Source organism: Callithrix jacchus, chromosome 9, assembly GCF_049354715.1.
Source record: "Callithrix jacchus isolate 240 chromosome 9, calJac240_pri, whole genome shotgun sequence".
In the NCBI taxonomy this organism is placed as follows: domain Eukaryota; kingdom Metazoa; phylum Chordata; class Mammalia; order Primates; family Cebidae; genus Callithrix; species Callithrix jacchus.
Window position 1 is genome coordinate 10,843,826 of NC_133510.1, and position 16,456 is coordinate 10,860,281.

The following is a 16,456-nucleotide window of genomic DNA, read 5'->3' on the forward strand; positions in this document are numbered from 1 at the left end:
TTCAGAAATGAAGGCCTGAGGCTCTCTGGCCCTGTTTGTATCCCAGGCACAATATCGGACACATCAAATGGGCTCAAGAAACACCTGTGGGATCAGAGCTCTGCCGTCAGTGTCCAGAGCCTTCTCATCCCACACGTTTTCTAGGCTAGTTAAACCAGATGCTGGTTAAAACCTTGCTAAAAAACTGAAACACTGCCAGAGGTTGAAAGAAAGCTAAACTAGGTGCGCATCAAGGAAACCGGTTATCAGTGGAGATGTATCTGATGAGGGTGTGGAAGGGAGGCTTCGGTTTCTGATGACGACTAAGGGACACCATAACCTGGCAGACAACAAAACGCCAGTGTTCCACCTGGGCAGGAAGACGTGCCCCAGATAAGGGCTTGGTGTGATGGAAACAGGCAGGGCAGAAACGGGAACAACACAGAGACCTAGATTCAATTAGATTTTCATGTTTACAGCACATAAGCCAGAGAGTCGACTGAAAGTTCACCGCAGGGCACTGCGCACCCAGAGCTCCTTAACATATTTCTCCCCTTGTCTCCATATTTTTATTCCAGTGCCGGCACTACACTATATACTCTCAATTAAAAAAAAACTAAATAAAAATAACTCTCGACGCTGAGTTCGTCAAAGAATTCCTAATAATTCACATGTTCCAGCTTCAGTTACCACTGAGAATTGGTTTGGCTCCTTTCACACAGGGAAATTACATCAGGGAAGAGTTGGGCGAAGTCAGATTTTCACGCCAGCCAGACTCCTTCGCACCCACTTCGGGGAGCACCAGAGCCTCCCGCTGTCCTCCAGCCCCGGGCAGATGATGAGACTTCCGCTCCAAACATCCTCAAGGTGTGGGTGTCGCATGCTCCCAGCCCCAAGCAGCTACAGCCTAAGCTCGCGGTCGGGCTTCATGCTGAAGGGCTCCAGCCGCTCGCCCTCGGGGAGCATGCTGTTGAGCCTGTCCAGCAGGGGCACGGTCTGGTCAATGCCCATCTGTATGCGGCGGAGGATGGCGGACATCTCGTTCACTTTCTGGATCTGCTCAGCGTACTTGGCGTACCTTTTCTGGCGCTCCTGCATGAAGCTGAACAGGGTTTCTACAGACAGATCCATCTGTGGATGGGAAAAAGTACATTATTATACCTTGTTTCCTCAAGTCGTCTCCGCAGGGCCAGGTGTCCAGCTGTGAGGGACAGAGTCCTGCAGGTCAAGCGGAAGCGGAGAAGTTTTACAGGAAGCACCAGGGGCTAAACAGCCCATCAGGGACACAGCTTTATCAATTGCTGCACCAGAACCACCTTCAGAAGAGAACTGAGAGGGGACTATCCCCGGCTCTATGTTCTGGGAATGTGCACTATTTGTACCTTGTTGAGACCCTGAGATTTCTATCTCCCCTCCTGGATACAGAAATCAGTCCGGCCAGGGCTGAATCTGGCTCTGCCACACACATGAACTGCTAGTACTTATCTTTGGTGGCTCAGTTTCCTCATCTAGAAAAAAACTAGGAGACGGGCGTGGTGGTGTGAGCCTGTAATCCCAGCTACTTGGGAGGCTCAGGCAGGAGGATCGCTTGAGCTGAGGAGGCTGAAGCTGCAGTGACCCATGATCATGCCTCTGCACTCCGGCCTGGGCCACAGAGTGAGACCCGGTCTCTAACAACGACAACAAACCCAAAGTCCAAAATACACGGTCTTCACTCCCTCCCTCTTCCCTAGACGGCTGCAGATCCGCGGTCACTTGGGAAACACCGCAAGAGAAGGGTGTCTCTCCCTGCCAGGGCCAAAATGCAACCAAGGCTCCTGTCCACACAATGACCACGCTGTTTTTTGTCAAACTGTGAGAACTGTCTCATATGCCCCTTTCCCCCATTAAAGAAACTGCAGGCTCTGGGCTCCCCTGTGTGACTTCCCTCCCCTGCAAAGGCTCTTTAGTACCTATCACCCAGATACAAATAGGTAGAGGGGACCGCCATCGTGTTGGGCACCTGCACCCCTTCCTCAGCATGGACCCCACTTCCACCCTCTCACCCCTTGTTTCCTTCCCAGGCCAGGAGAGAAACCGTTCGACTACCGAGGCCCACACTCCGATCCCAAGGTTTCCAGGCTCCTCCAGCCCTTCTGGTTTGTGCCAGGGCGTGCCCCTTCTCGACCTTACATCAGGATGAGGGCTCTACACCTGGTACCACAGAGCCTCTGAAAATGGCTTTGAAAGACACAAAATCAAACTAACGAAAACACAGGAGACCAAAGCCAGCCCCAAGAAAAAGTAACAAGTTCCATTTGGTTATCACGTGTGGGGAGGGCACGAGGGGTGGGAGGTAATGGAAGGACGTCAGTACTGCTGTCCTCCGGCGGGCCTGCCCAGCTTGTCTGAGTGCCTGCAGGGCAGAAGGCACAGCTAGTTGTGGGGGAGACGGAGAAGTAAAAAAAAAAACCCAATGGAGTGGGCAACTCCAAATAATGTGGAAACAATGCACACCTTCTGGGGTTCTCTGCAGCCCTTTTGCCCTCAGCACTTCGGAAGTGGTGAGACAGGAGATTCCTGCGCTCCTGACAGTCACCCACCGGGCCTTTTCAGGGTGGCCTTGTAATGAGCAGCAAGAAACACTCCACACACCTAAGAGACAGCGCGGCACGGGGGAGCCAGGTGGAATCCTGAATTCAAAACCTTCTTGGGCATCACACTTGACTTGGCAGGGCATTCCTGGCCCTCCACCCCGCAACCCTACCAGAGTAGACAGATACTTGAAGACTTTCTATCTGAAATGGCCTCCAAGGCTCTGCTTATCAAGTCTAAAGTCCTTAGCAATCCATCCATCCCCCCGATTCACACCCGATGAGGACTGTTCACAACTGTCTTTGAGAGGTACTTGTCAAATGGCATGTACTTCCCCACCCATTTCCACATCCAGCTGGGGCCTGTGTTTCATGACTCCAAAGCTTCTGTCCAAAGGCACTTTCTGTGAATGCTTAAATGAGCACACACAGTTCAAGCAGGTTGTTCATGTGTACTGACATGTCTTACTTCCATTACACTCAATTGAAGAAAAAAAAACACAAGAGGAAACTTAGTTTGTGTGACTTTCAAGATCTCACAGTGACAGAACCAACACTAGATCCCAGATCACCTAAGTCCAGTGGCTCCCCTCTTTTACACGTATTTCCTGAGCAAGAGCCTGTACCACTGATGCTATGTGAGACTTTTGTTGGCACATGACATGGCATTAAAGAAGACTGGATCACATGAGGGGAAAGTTATTACCTTTTATATGTTTCCCCCATTCTTTGCTGCAAAGGAAGTCTCACCTTGGTGCAAGCAGTAATGGCATCTCCAGAAAAGGACAGTAAGACTGGTAATGCCATTTTTGATGTCTCTGCCTTCTGCTCTTGAGGCAGCGCTGCCCCAGTCCATAATCCTGACCTCTGTCCATAAACTCCCAGACACATGCGCATCTTAACACATCTGACATGACTGTAAACCAGTCTCTCAAGCAATTCTGAATCACCGTCTTGGCAATCTAGGGATAGATCCTCCTTTGCCTTTCCTATTTCTATTTTTGGCACAAGGATTCTAACAAGATAGCATATATACTAACAGCCTTCTGGATGAACAGAGGTGTTACGATATCACCTAGGGTCGCCTCACTGAATACTCCATAGCCATTCAAAAGACCCAGCTTGTCTGGGTACAGTGGCCCACACCTGTAATCCTAGCACTTTGGGAGGCCGAGGCAAGCGGATTGCCTGAACTCAGTATGAAACCAGCCTGAGCAACACAGCGAAAGCCTGTCAATTAAAATACAAAAAATAATCTGGGTGTGGCGGCGGTGCCTGTAGTCCCAGCTGCTTGGGAGGCTGAGGCAGGAGAATCACTTGAACCTGCGAGGCAGAAGTTACAGGGAGCTGAGATCGCATCACTGCAACCACAAAGCTGTCTATGAAATGGATAGTTCACTGCACTCATCGATCCATTCATCCACCAATAAAACCATGGTGAAGATGACAGGTTCTGGAGTCAGACTACCTAGGTTTAAGGGCCACCCTCGATCCAGTATCTATGTGATTTTAGAAAATTACCCGGAAGGGTGATTCCGTGAGAGCAAGGATTTGGTGCTTTAAACCCTGCTATATCCCTGGAACCCAGCACATAGCAGGTCCTGAATATTTGCCGAATAAATGAATGAAAATCTATGTAAGCCTCAGTTTCCTCATCTGTAAGGTAGTAGGGATAACAACAGTGCCTACTTATATGACTGTCCTGAGGATTAAATGAGATATTGCATGGAGAACATTATTATACTGCCCAGCACACAGCTCTGGGTAAGTGTAAACTATTAACACGCAGGCAAGACAGTTACTGAGTAGCATCACATGTCATGCACCATGCGAGGTCCTAGGATACAGATATTGAGAACCAAAACTACTTATACCCACACAGCTTACTGTGGACGTTAATAGGAATTTTCTTTTCCACTGTTTCTGTTAACCTGACTTTACTATTCCAAGAAACTCAGGCCCAGAAACATAGAAATTGCAAATAACTTTGTTTCAGGAACTTAAAAAAATATTAAATGAGGCCAGGGGTCGTGGCTCATGCCTGTAATCTCAACACTTTGGGAGACTGAGATGGGCGGATCACGAGGTCAGACAATTGACAAGATCCTCCTGGCCAACATGGTGAAACCCTGTCTCTATTAAAATTAAAAAAAAAAAAAAATAGCCGGGTGTGGTGGCGCGTGCCTGTAGTCCCAGCAACTCGGGAGGCTCAGGGGAATCTCTTGATCCCGGGAGGTGGAAGTTGCAGTGAGCTGAGATTGTGCCACTGCACTCTAGCTTGGTGACAGAGCAAGACTCTGTCTAAAAAAAAAAAAAAAATGAACTGGCTGATTTTCGAATAGAAAGTGAACAGATTCTTTATTCTCCACAGCTCTTGCCTCCAAACCGTCACCTTGCTGTGACCACAAGACCAAGTTCTAGTCAGTGGTGTGAGCATGCAGAAGTCTCTCCCATCAGCTTCTAGGCACCTTCCTGAAAGGGCAGCTAGCGTGCACTCTGTGTTGCTTCTCTTTTTCACTGTCCCTTCCTCAACTCTGCTCCTGCTGGAATGCAGGTGCAGCCCACCTAGACCACGAGAATAAGGAGGGTTACATCCTTGAGTTGGCAGATACTGAGCTAGGAGCAGCCTGGGTCCACAAGGGTGTTTATGGGTAAGAGTAGACCAGGCCTGAGACAGAATAAACTTTCGTTTTGTATAAGCCACCATCATTTGGGGTTTCTGTAATACTAGTTAACATAATCCCAAGATTTACACTGATAGATATGAACAGTGGCCAGGTACGGTGGCTCATGCCTGTAATCCTAGCACTTTGGGAGGCTGAGGTAGGAGGACCACTTGAGCCCAGGAACTAAAGAGCAGCCACGACGACACAGTGAGTCCTCATCTCTACAAAAAATAAAAATAAAAATTAGCCAGCTGTGATGGAACACACCTGTAGTCCCACCTGCTCCAGAGGCTGAGGTGAGAGAACTGCTTGATCTCAGGAGGCTGAGGTTGCAGTGAGCTGTGATCACACCACTACACTCCAGCCTGGACAAAAGAGCAAGGCCCTAACACAGAAGAAAAAAAATGAATGCGATAAAGCCTTTGCCTTCAGAAACTCATCATTTACTCAAAGTCATGCTTCAAAACTTTGCCCTACAGATTCATATATCATCTCTGGTGCCAGTCCATTTCCAAGGACAAGTGAAAAAGAAGGGGAAACTTACTGAGAATATAATTGTAGGCCTCATCAAGGTGTGAGGCATCTGTAGAATGTGTGCAAAGTTGTTCTGAATACCTTGTATCAGCGGTATGGGCCCATTTGCCCACTTGGCTGGTCCACTCAATAAATGGACTCAAAATATTAACAAATCAAATCCAGAAATATACAAAAAGAGTAATACATCATGGCCAAATGATACTTATGTCAAGGAGACAAGCTTCTTCAACATCTGAAAAATCAAGCAGAGTAACTTGCTATTTCTTTCCTTCTTTTTTTTTTTTTGAGATGGAGTTTTGCTCTTGTTACCCAGGCTGGAGTGCAATGGCACAATCTCGGCTCACCGCAACCTCCGCATCCTGGGTTCAGGCAATTCTCCTGCCTCAGCCTCCTGAGTAGCTAAGATTATAGGCATGTGCCACCATACCCAGCTAATTTTTTGTATGTTTAGTAGAGACGGGGTTTCACCATGTTGACCAGGATGGTCTCGATCTCTTGACCTCGTGATCCACCTGCCTCAGCCTCCCAAAGTGCTGAGATTACAGGCTTGAGCCACCGCGCCCGGCTGTAACTTGCTATTTCAACAGAACAGAGGTTGGAAATCTATGATGGTCTCAATAGATATAAGAAAAAGCATTCAACAAACTGAACATGAATTTATTATGGAAAATTTCAGCAAAGTAGGAACAGAAGGAAACTTCCTCAACCTGATAAAGGGCATCTATGAAAAACCTACAGCTAACAACATGGTCATTGGTGAAAGACACTTTTCTCCCTAAGACTAGGAACAAGGCGAGCATGTCTACACTCTTACCACTTCTATTCAACATTGTATGGAAGGTCCTAGCCAATGCAATAAATTAAGTAAAGGGCAAATAAATTAGAAAGGAATAACAAAAGGGTCTTTATCTGCAGACCACATAATGCACTCAGAAAATCTTAAAAAAATCTACCAAAAACTATTAAAATGAAGTCAGCAAGGTTGCAAGATACATGGTCAGTATACAGAAATCAACTGTATTTCTATGTAACAATGAATGACAGGACAATGGAAAGAAAGAATACTATTTACAACTGCATCAACAACAAGAAATACTTGGGCAAAAATTCAACGAAATAAGTATAAGACCTGTACACTGACACTACAAAACATTGCTCCAAAAGATTAAAAAGGATCTCAAAAAATGAAGTATATCATGTTCATGGATTGTCAGATTCAATACTGTCAAGGTGCTGATGCTTGCCAAACTGATTAAGAGATTCATTTGTAATCCAACAAAAATTCTAGAAGGCATTTTTTTAACAGTATTGGTTAGCTGATTCTAAGTACACAGAATGCCCCCCCCCCCCAAAAAAAAAAAAAGAAAGAACAAAGTTTCAAGACTTACAGTACTTGATTTCAGGACTTACGATAAAGCTACAGTAATCAGGTTAGTGTGGTGCTGGCATAGAGATGCACAGATCAATGAAACGGAAAACAGTGTAAAAATCATCTAAAAACATATGGTTAATTGATTTTTTGTTGTTGTTGTTACAAAGGTTCCAAGGCAATTCAATAGGGGAAAAAGTTTTTCAATAATTTGTGCTAGAATATCTAGATATCCATACAGAGAAAGAATGAAGCTGGACCCTTACACTTCGCACTGCATACACAAGAAATTAACAGGGAATGGATCACAGATCTAAATATGGAAGCTAGACCTACAAAATTTTTAGAAGAAAATATAGGAGAAAAATCTGCTACCTTGAGATATGCAAAGATTTCTAATTTTCAAAAAGTGTTAACCATAAATAAAAATGGTTAAACTGATTTTCATCAAACTAAAAACTTCTCTTAAGAAGAAACCATTAATGCAATACCACTGATTTGATAATGGTAAAAATTAAAAAGAAAGAAAGAAAGAAAGAAAGAAAAGAAACCATTAATACAATACCACTGATTTGATAATGGTAAAAATAAAAAAAAAAGAAAGAAAAGAAACCATGAAAGGGCTGGGTGTGGTGGTTCACACCTGTGATCACAGCACTGCGGGAGGCTGAGGCGGATGGATCACGAGGGTCAAGAGATCAAGACCATCCTGGCCAACATGGTAAAACCCCACGTCTACTAAAAATACAAAAATTATCTGGGCGTGGTGGTACGCACCTGTAATCCCAGCTACTCAGGAGGCTGAGGCAGGAGAATCACTTGAACTGGGAGGCAGAGGTTGCAGTGAGCCAAAATCGCCCCACTGCACTCCAGCCTGGCAACAGAGCCAGACTCAATTTCAAAAAGAAAAAAAAGAGACCATTAAGACCATTAAGAAAATGAGGCCCAGGATGGTGGCTCACGCCTGTAATCCCAGCACTTCAGGAGGCTGAGGCAGGGCGGATCACCCGAAGTCAGGTATTTGAGACCAGCCTGGCCAACATGGTGAAAACCTGTTTCTATTAAAAATTAGCCAGGTGTAGTGGTGCACACCTGTAATCCCAGCTACTCAGGATACTGAGGCAGGAGAATCTCTTGAACCCAAGAGGCAGAAGTTGCAGTGAGCTGAGATCACACCACTGCCCTCCAACCTGGGTGACAGAGCAAGACTGTTTCAAGAAAAAGAGAGAGAAAGAAAAGGCATATTTTTCCATAATATTTTGATAAAATATTCATATTTTCTTCTCGATGAAAATAATGGGCAAATTAGTGGTGGTGGGCGCCTGTAATCCCAGTTACTCGAGAGGCTGAGGCAGGGGAATTGCGTACACCTGGGAGACTGCGCCACTGCACTCCAGCCTGGGCCACAGAGCAAGACTCCGTTTTAAAATAAACAAAAATAAGTAAAAAGAAAAGAATGGGCCAAAATAAACAAAGAAAAAAGTTCACAATACATATATCGAATGACAGTCTTGCATCCAGAATTTATCAATAATTCCTATAATTAAACATTAAGAAAAAATCTCAAATTTGAGATCTTTTCAGGAGAACTGAAAACATTCTTGAATTACTGAATTCCTGAGGGAGGAATATGGGCTAGAAATGGGTTAGAGGCTCAGGGAAAAATCCTGCAGGAGATCATCTGGAAGTGGGATCTCACCTTGGGACCAAGGAGTCAAAGAGGTGTTAAGAGTCAAACTGTGAATAGTGTGAAGATTTTGCCGCTGGGCACGGTTAAGTAAACTGGACTACAAATCAGGAAGAAAAAGAAAAGTAGGTAGTTATCCAGACAATTGTCACAACAGAATTCCTTTGCTGAAGCCCTGCCTGACACCGTGTGGAAACAAAAAAATTCTGTTCAGTTTTAAGATTCCTCCAAGGACTCTGGAGACTTCGAGCTTATGACCACGATTATCTCGAATCCTATCCTTTGTCTCTGGATAGTTACGGCTGCCAAATGAGGAGCAGGTATTCATGATACTCATGCCCACTGAGGCTGCACATCTAGCCTCAGAGGGGCCTGCGCTTCATGGAAGCGGCTGTCCTGCTGAGCTGGAGTGGCAGAACAGAGGTCAACTGCTTTCAGATCTACTGGCTTAAATTCTCAGTGGTTCACCTGCCAAGATTGAGCGAGAGCTTTTACCTCTGCTGTGGGCAGACCACCCAGACCCTGCAAATGACCTGTTTAGACATCTGAAATCATTCCTGAGCTCAAACTGAGTGACTCAGAGTTTGTGGGGAGGAGAGAGAGCTTCTATAGGAGCAATAAAATAAACAGAATTAATGTGAAGTTGAGTAACCATTCCAGGTTTCTGACTAAAATATACATCACTTATGGATAAAAACAGTGGTATCAGATAGAACCTTGCTTCTGCAGATGACTGATTACCTTCGTGACCTTGAGCCGATTACTTAACCTCCTCGCTGACCCTCAGCTCCTTTGTTGCCTAAACTGGGGACACTGGCAATGCCTACCTCATAGGGTTGACGTGAGAATTAAATGAGATAACATGTATAGAACATGTTACCTAGAACAGCCCCTCCTCCAAAAAAAAGGAGCTCCATAAATGATAAAATGTATGTGAGCTGATGTCTGAAAACCTCTTTTACATGAAGAATGAAAAAGTAAGATAAGAAATGTAGGATGAACCTGGAAACCATCATTCTCAGCAAACTGACACAAGAACAGAAAATCAAACACCGTATCTTCTCACTCACAGGCGAGTGTTGAACAATGAGAACACATGGACACAGGGAAGGGAGCATCACACACTGAGGTCTGCTGGTGGGGGGAACTAGGGGACAGCGGGAGGTGGGGAGTTGGGGAGGGATAGCATGGGGGAGAAATGCCACATACAGGTGATGGGAGGAAGGCAGCAAACCACATTGCCATGTATGTACCTATGCAACAATCCTGCATGCTCTTCACATGTACCCCAAAGCCCAAAACGCAATAAAATATATATAAAGAAATGTAGTATATGAAAGCAGAAAAAAAAAGTGACATTTTGTAGTATCCAAACAGACACAACATAACTGTTATAAAGGCAGGAGCTTACCTGGACGCCTCATCTTGGTTACATTAACTATCTTCAAGGCTTACACAATCACTCAGATGACAACTCACCACTGTGTTTTTTTTGCTGACATGTTTTATTTTGTTCTGTATTTCTGCTACTGAAAATCTTACAACAGAGTCACATTGCTCATCCCCCAGTTTCCTGAATCATTTCCCACTACGTAATAACTGCAATCATTATTCACCTACAAGTCCTTCCATGTTTTGGATCGAATGTTTAGCCATGAGAATGAGTAACTATTACCACTGTGTGATGCTATCCGATATGGTAAAAACAGATTTTAAAGCAACAAAGACATAGTGGTAAAAGGATCAGTGCAACAATAAGGGCTAACATCCTAACACCCAGATACATAAGACCCATAAAGAGACTTAGACTCCCACACAATAATAGTGGGAGACTTCAACATCAGTATTAGACAGATCAACGAGACAGAAAATTAATAAGGATATCCAGGACTTGAACTCAGATCCAGAACAAGTAAACTTAATAAACATTTATAGAGCTCTCCACTTTAAATACACAAAATATACATTCTTGTCAGTACCACATCACACCTACTCATAGGTTTAAATGAAATATTGATCGGCCATTATTAAGCACAATTATTGGCAGAAAAGAGGTTTTCAATACCCATTTTTAGAATAAAGCAACATTCCTGTTCTCTCTCCCTCTTTTTCTTCCTCTTTCTTCTTCTCCTTCACTCCTTTTTCATTTTTCCTTTTCTCCTTTCTTTAAAAAATAAAATAAAAATAAAAATAAAGAAAAATAAAAATACATATGTGTACATGCATACATGTATATTTTTCAAAAAATATTTTGAAAGCAAAATCAAACGCTTCAATAAATGATATCCTCTCCAACAAAGAGTACAGTGCTTCAAAAACTTCGTTACATAAAATTTCCTGATAAAATAAGCTTTGTTGATGGTGTGAGACAGATGGTTCGGCCTATGAAAGATGTCACTGTGGTTTGTTTTGTGGAGACAGGATCTCGCTCTGTTGCCCAGGCTGGAGTGCAGTGGCTTGATCATAGCTCACAGCAGCCTTGAACTCCCTGGGCCCAAACAATCCTCCCACCTCAGCCTCCTGAGTAGCAGAGACTACATGTGCATGCCACCATGCCTGGCTAATTATTATTATTATTTTTTTTAGAGATGGGGTCTCACTATGATGCCCTAGCTGATCTCCAAACTCCTGGCCTCAAGCCATCCACCCCCATTAGCCTCCCAAAGTGTTGGGATTGCAGGCATGAGCTATCACACCTGGCCTCACTGTGCCTGATGTAGTTCTTTTCCAAGTAAAGGTAAACTTTCCAAATTAGTGACATAACACAAGGGCTTATTTTAAGTTAGAGAAGATGTGAAACACAACAGTAAGAACTTCATAAAGATAGTGTACATTTTTTAAATTCTAAAAAGTTAAGATATAGATATACACGAAATGATCAAAAGCAAATTTAATAACCCTCATGGGTCGAAAGAAAAACGAGTAGGTAAGCTGTGTTTCACAGTTAACAAAATTCACGTCCATAGGATCAATACTTATTTTTCTATCCCCAAGATACTTAGGTATAAAGGAAATGTTAAAAACAAGAAAGACTGCATATGGACTTAATCAAGACTACATTTGTTTTTGATTTATTTATTTTGAGACTGCATCTCGCTCTGTCGCCCAGGCTGGAGTGCAGTGGCACAATCTCAGCTTGCTGCAACCTTTACCTCCTGGGTTCAAGCCATTCTCCTGCCTCAGCCTCCTAAGTAGCTGGGATTACAGGCATGTGCCACCACGCCCAGCTGATTTTTATATTTTTAGTAGAGATGGGGTTTCACCACGTAGGCCATGCTGGTCACAAACTCCTGGCCTCAGGTGATCCGCCCACCTCAGCCTCCCAAAGTGCTGGGATTACAGATGTAAGCCACAGCGGCAGCTCAAGACTGCATTTAAAAAGTCACTCATCCTTCCCACCCTTTAAAGGTAATGTTCAGCTTTCAATGTGGTGTCTCTCAGTTAACTTCAATCTCAAGGTCATTTTTTATTTGCTCTCAATGGATATCTCACGTTCTCTGCACTCATTCTACATTTAAACTCCTATTTCCCAAGGAGGTAAGTTTAGAAATACAGAGGCTGGGAAGAGGAGGCATGATGGGTCAAGGCCAGCTAATCAAAGGCTGCCTCTTTTTAGGGTTCTAAATCCATCCCCAGCTTTGTTCTTTCTTTGGATGGATTTCCTTCTGTGTTCAAAATGTAATGAACATGCAGTGATATGTAATTCTACTCTTTTATTGTAAGTACTTTGTAGCTAAAGGGGCTAAATGGAAAAGTAACAATTCATCCCGTTGTACAGCTATCAAATAATAGATTCTGAGGTCAGTAACCATCTGTTATTTGAAGATGGGCATATTGCTGATTTTTAGCAACGTAAGCTCACCCTTAAAATCCTTGACATCACTAATAATTCATTACCATAAAAAAAAAAAAGTAAGTCAGAAGGCCTGAATTTAAATCCTACCAGTTGGTGAACTTGGGCAAGTCACAAGCTGACTCTCAGCTTCTACTTTTTAAAAGTGATGATAATAATGTCTGACGTTCACCCTATCTCACGGCAGTGTTGTAATGGTTATGAGATGATATATGTAAGAATGATCTGAAAACAGAACACTACTATAAACACGTATGTTTATATTATTCTAACAATGAATGGCCAAATATGCTTGGAAGTTTTGTTTTTCACATAAAACTAAAGAGTTCCCAAATAATAATCACATTCAAAGAAAACTGCCACAATGTTTTACATAAAGCTTCTGAAATTCAGAACTACCAATTCTCCCAATTAGGAAGCAGTTAGCCTAACTATATAAATCAGTACTATCCCTAGGGCAAAATCTGGCCTTGGAATTACAACTGAAGCTATTTATCCAAAGAAGATATACCAGTGGCCAATAAACACACGAAAAGATGTTCAACGTCATTTGACATTAGAGAAGGGCACATCAAAAGCACAAAGAATACAACTTCACACCCACTAGGATGGCTGAAATTAAAAGCAGACAATTCCAAATGTTAGTGAGGGTGTGGAGAAACTGCCCTTGTGCATTGCTGGCAGGCGTGTAAAATGGTACGGCCACTTTGAAAAGCAGTTTGCCTACTTTTCAAAAAGTTAAACATTAAGTTCCTATATAGCCAGCAATTTCACTTCTATATACCCAAGAGAAGTAAATTATATGTTCACCCAAACACTTGTACACAAATTTTTATAGCAGCATTATTCATAATAGGCCAAAGGTAGACACAACCCAAAAGTCCATCCAATGAAAAATGGATCAACAAAATGTGGCCTATCCTTAGAATAAAATATTCTTCACCCATAAGAAGATATGATACTGATACAGGCTACAACATGGATGAACCTTGAAAACATTATGTTAAGTAAAAGAAACCAGAAACAAAAGGCCACTCATCATATGATTCCCTTTATATGAAACACCCTCACTCAACTGGCAATCCATAGAGACAGAAAGTAGACTGGTCGCTGCCGGGGAACAGGGGAATGGAGGTATGGGGAGTGACTGCTGATGTACATAGTTTCTTTCTAGGGAGATGAGAATGTTATGGAACTACATAGTGATGCAGTTGGACAATCTTGCAAGAATACTGAAACCACTGAAATGCGTAGTGTAAAAGGGTGAACTATGTGAATTATAACTCAGTTTTTTATACAATAAAATAAATATATTCAAATACATTCAATTTCTTGTATCAGACCCCTGAGAGATATCAGTAATGGATCACAGTTATTCTTTAAATCTGACTTGGACTCCGAATACTTCCACCAAACCCCAGATGGCCACTTTGGAGCTTACAAAGATGAAGAAACCTATTTGGCAGTCCGGAACTAGACACTATGAAGGTGGCTCTAAAACAGACTGCTGAGGCTAATAAAAACATTTTTAATAATAAAGGAAGGTGGTAGCTGAGTCTGCAAGAGGAACAGTCCAAGGTAAAAAGCTGTGTTCATAAGATCCTGCATCTTTAAATTATCTATACCAGGTCTTAACACCAAAAGGAAGCGTGAGATGCCTGTTCTCAGCAGTTTCCTTGAAACGTCAAGCTTGCTTATTTTTAAATGGACTCATACTGACAGTATTCATTTTTTTAAATAAAAACTATATATTTACAGCACACAGTGTGATGTTTTGACATAGATATACATAGTGAAATGATTTCTATAGTCATGCTAATTAAAATACCCATCCCCTCACATACTTATCATTTTTGCTTCTGACAGACACCTTCTTCAAGACCTTTCTTTTTTCCCCTCTGCGAAGCTGGTGCTTGTGTTTTCATACATCGGCTACCCACTGATTTGGTCTTTGACTCATGTTATTAGCTGTCTCCATTCGGAAGAGTAGGAGGCCCATTACCACAAGTCAAGATGTGGCACATTCTAGCCTACCTGCCGCCTCTATCCCCCTCAGACTGCGGCTACTTGATCTGCAGTGGAGATTCAGACAGATTATAAAGGTTAGGGTAGGTCAGGCTGCAACAAAAGCTTTCAGGGTCAACTATCTTCTTTCTGGCTGTCCCGCCCTCCTCCAGATCGTCATTCTCATGGAGGATTTGGGAGTCCTCTGCATGAATCTTTCCTGGACACCTCTCTCTTGCACAATGGAAAACAATGGACAGATGGTTTGCCTTAATTACACCACAGGCTGAAAGGCGCCAATGACCACACACTGGACACTTTGAGTGACCTTGTTTCTGAAGACAATGGTCTGCAATGGCAGCCCGTAAGAATAAACTCTTGCCATTTATTCTCATAGGCGTACCTTTGATCTGTCAACCAGACAACAGAAATCCCTCTCTGTTAAATCTCAGTCCACATACTCTAACAGAAGGAAAACTGGCATCCATACTGGAGGACTATTTCTTTTGGTAATCAATGCACATCATGTTAGAATGATTTGGTAGGTAGAACCCGGTATATAATACACACGAATTCTCTAGTTATTTTCATTACTATAAGAAATTAATATGTAACAGTTACAGCTGCTGTCTATTAAAAGTATCTACTAATTGTCAGATACTGTACTGTGCCGTTCACATTCATTATCTTTATACCTCGCCATTCTCTCATAGGGAATGTCACTCTCCTATTAGAAATGAGACATTAGAGATTCAGAGGTAACAAAAGGTGCTCAGGGTCACATAGCTCGTACTAGCAGTGAAGCCAGAATTCAAACCTATGCTTTTCGGCCTAATTTTTGCCTATCTTTTCTAAGGGGCTAATTAATTCAAATGTTAACTCATTTCAATTAAATACATACCATGTTGAGGAGTGTGTTTAATGCGTTTTTGAAATCCTTAAAAGATGAACTTAATGGCAATTTTTTATGCTGTCAAGTGGAATGGAAAAACACTTTGGTGCTTACTTTTCTAATAATAAAAATAATGAATTACCAGACAAAACACTGACATTTACAAAACAAAAACTGAAAGGAGACCAACGGGAATAAACTATTTGTTAGCAGATAAACTTAAATGACATTTTCACTGGCAGTTCGTTTGTACACTTTGTACTCTTGACATCTCACTTGTACAAACATTTCACAATTCTTGACCTCACCAAGGGGGCTTAGACAAAGCAGTCTTCATGTGTAAAAGGAAGCGGGTGAAAGGGTCCTGAGCACCCCCATCCCTCCTTTCACAGACGAAGATTGCTCCAGAGTGGGCAAGCACTGTCTAAACTGACACAGCTGGGACTGACAGGGTCAGAACTGAACTCCTGATCTCCTGATTCCAAGGGCCATCACACTTGCCCCAAGCGACCAATGTCTACCAGTGACATTTCTTTTTCCATAGTTTGTTCTACTATGCTTTACCCAGTGAATTATAACTGTGTGTGAACACTATGATCTAAAGCAAAGTTTTTCAAGACACTATTTCTGACCATAAGGGAAATAAAAATCTATTGTTAATCAATGTCAAAATTCAAATGACAAAATCAAATCAGACATCTCAATGCCCATCAGGTATTAACACGAACCTGCTTGGGTGAGCTTAGATCAGCAGTGAGCAGGGCATCAGTCAAAACTGCACACACGTCTGCTTCCCTCTGAATGACGTAAACCTTCCCCGGCTCCTTATTAGTGTACCACTTCCTGTTGCACAATGACAAACAATGAGGCCGACTGTCGCCAATGTTTTCATTAAT

At 42.8% G+C, this 16,456-nt stretch overlaps 1 protein-coding gene across 3 annotated transcripts in view; it reads right to left on the reverse strand.

The window, feature by feature from the left end:
* Positions 1–433: 433 nt before the first annotated feature.
* Positions 434–16,456, reverse strand: part of BORCS5 (BLOC-1 related complex subunit 5) — a 96,388-nt gene continuing 80,365 nt past the window's right edge. For all 3 annotated transcript variants that reach the window (XM_009003306.3, XM_009003307.5, XM_002752133.5), the window contains exon 4: positions 434–1,110. In XM_009003306.3, the coding sequence (XP_009001554.1) occupies positions 880–1,110 (231 nt within the window). In that variant the 3' untranslated portion in view covers positions 434–879. The remainder of the gene's footprint in view (positions 1,111–16,456) is intronic.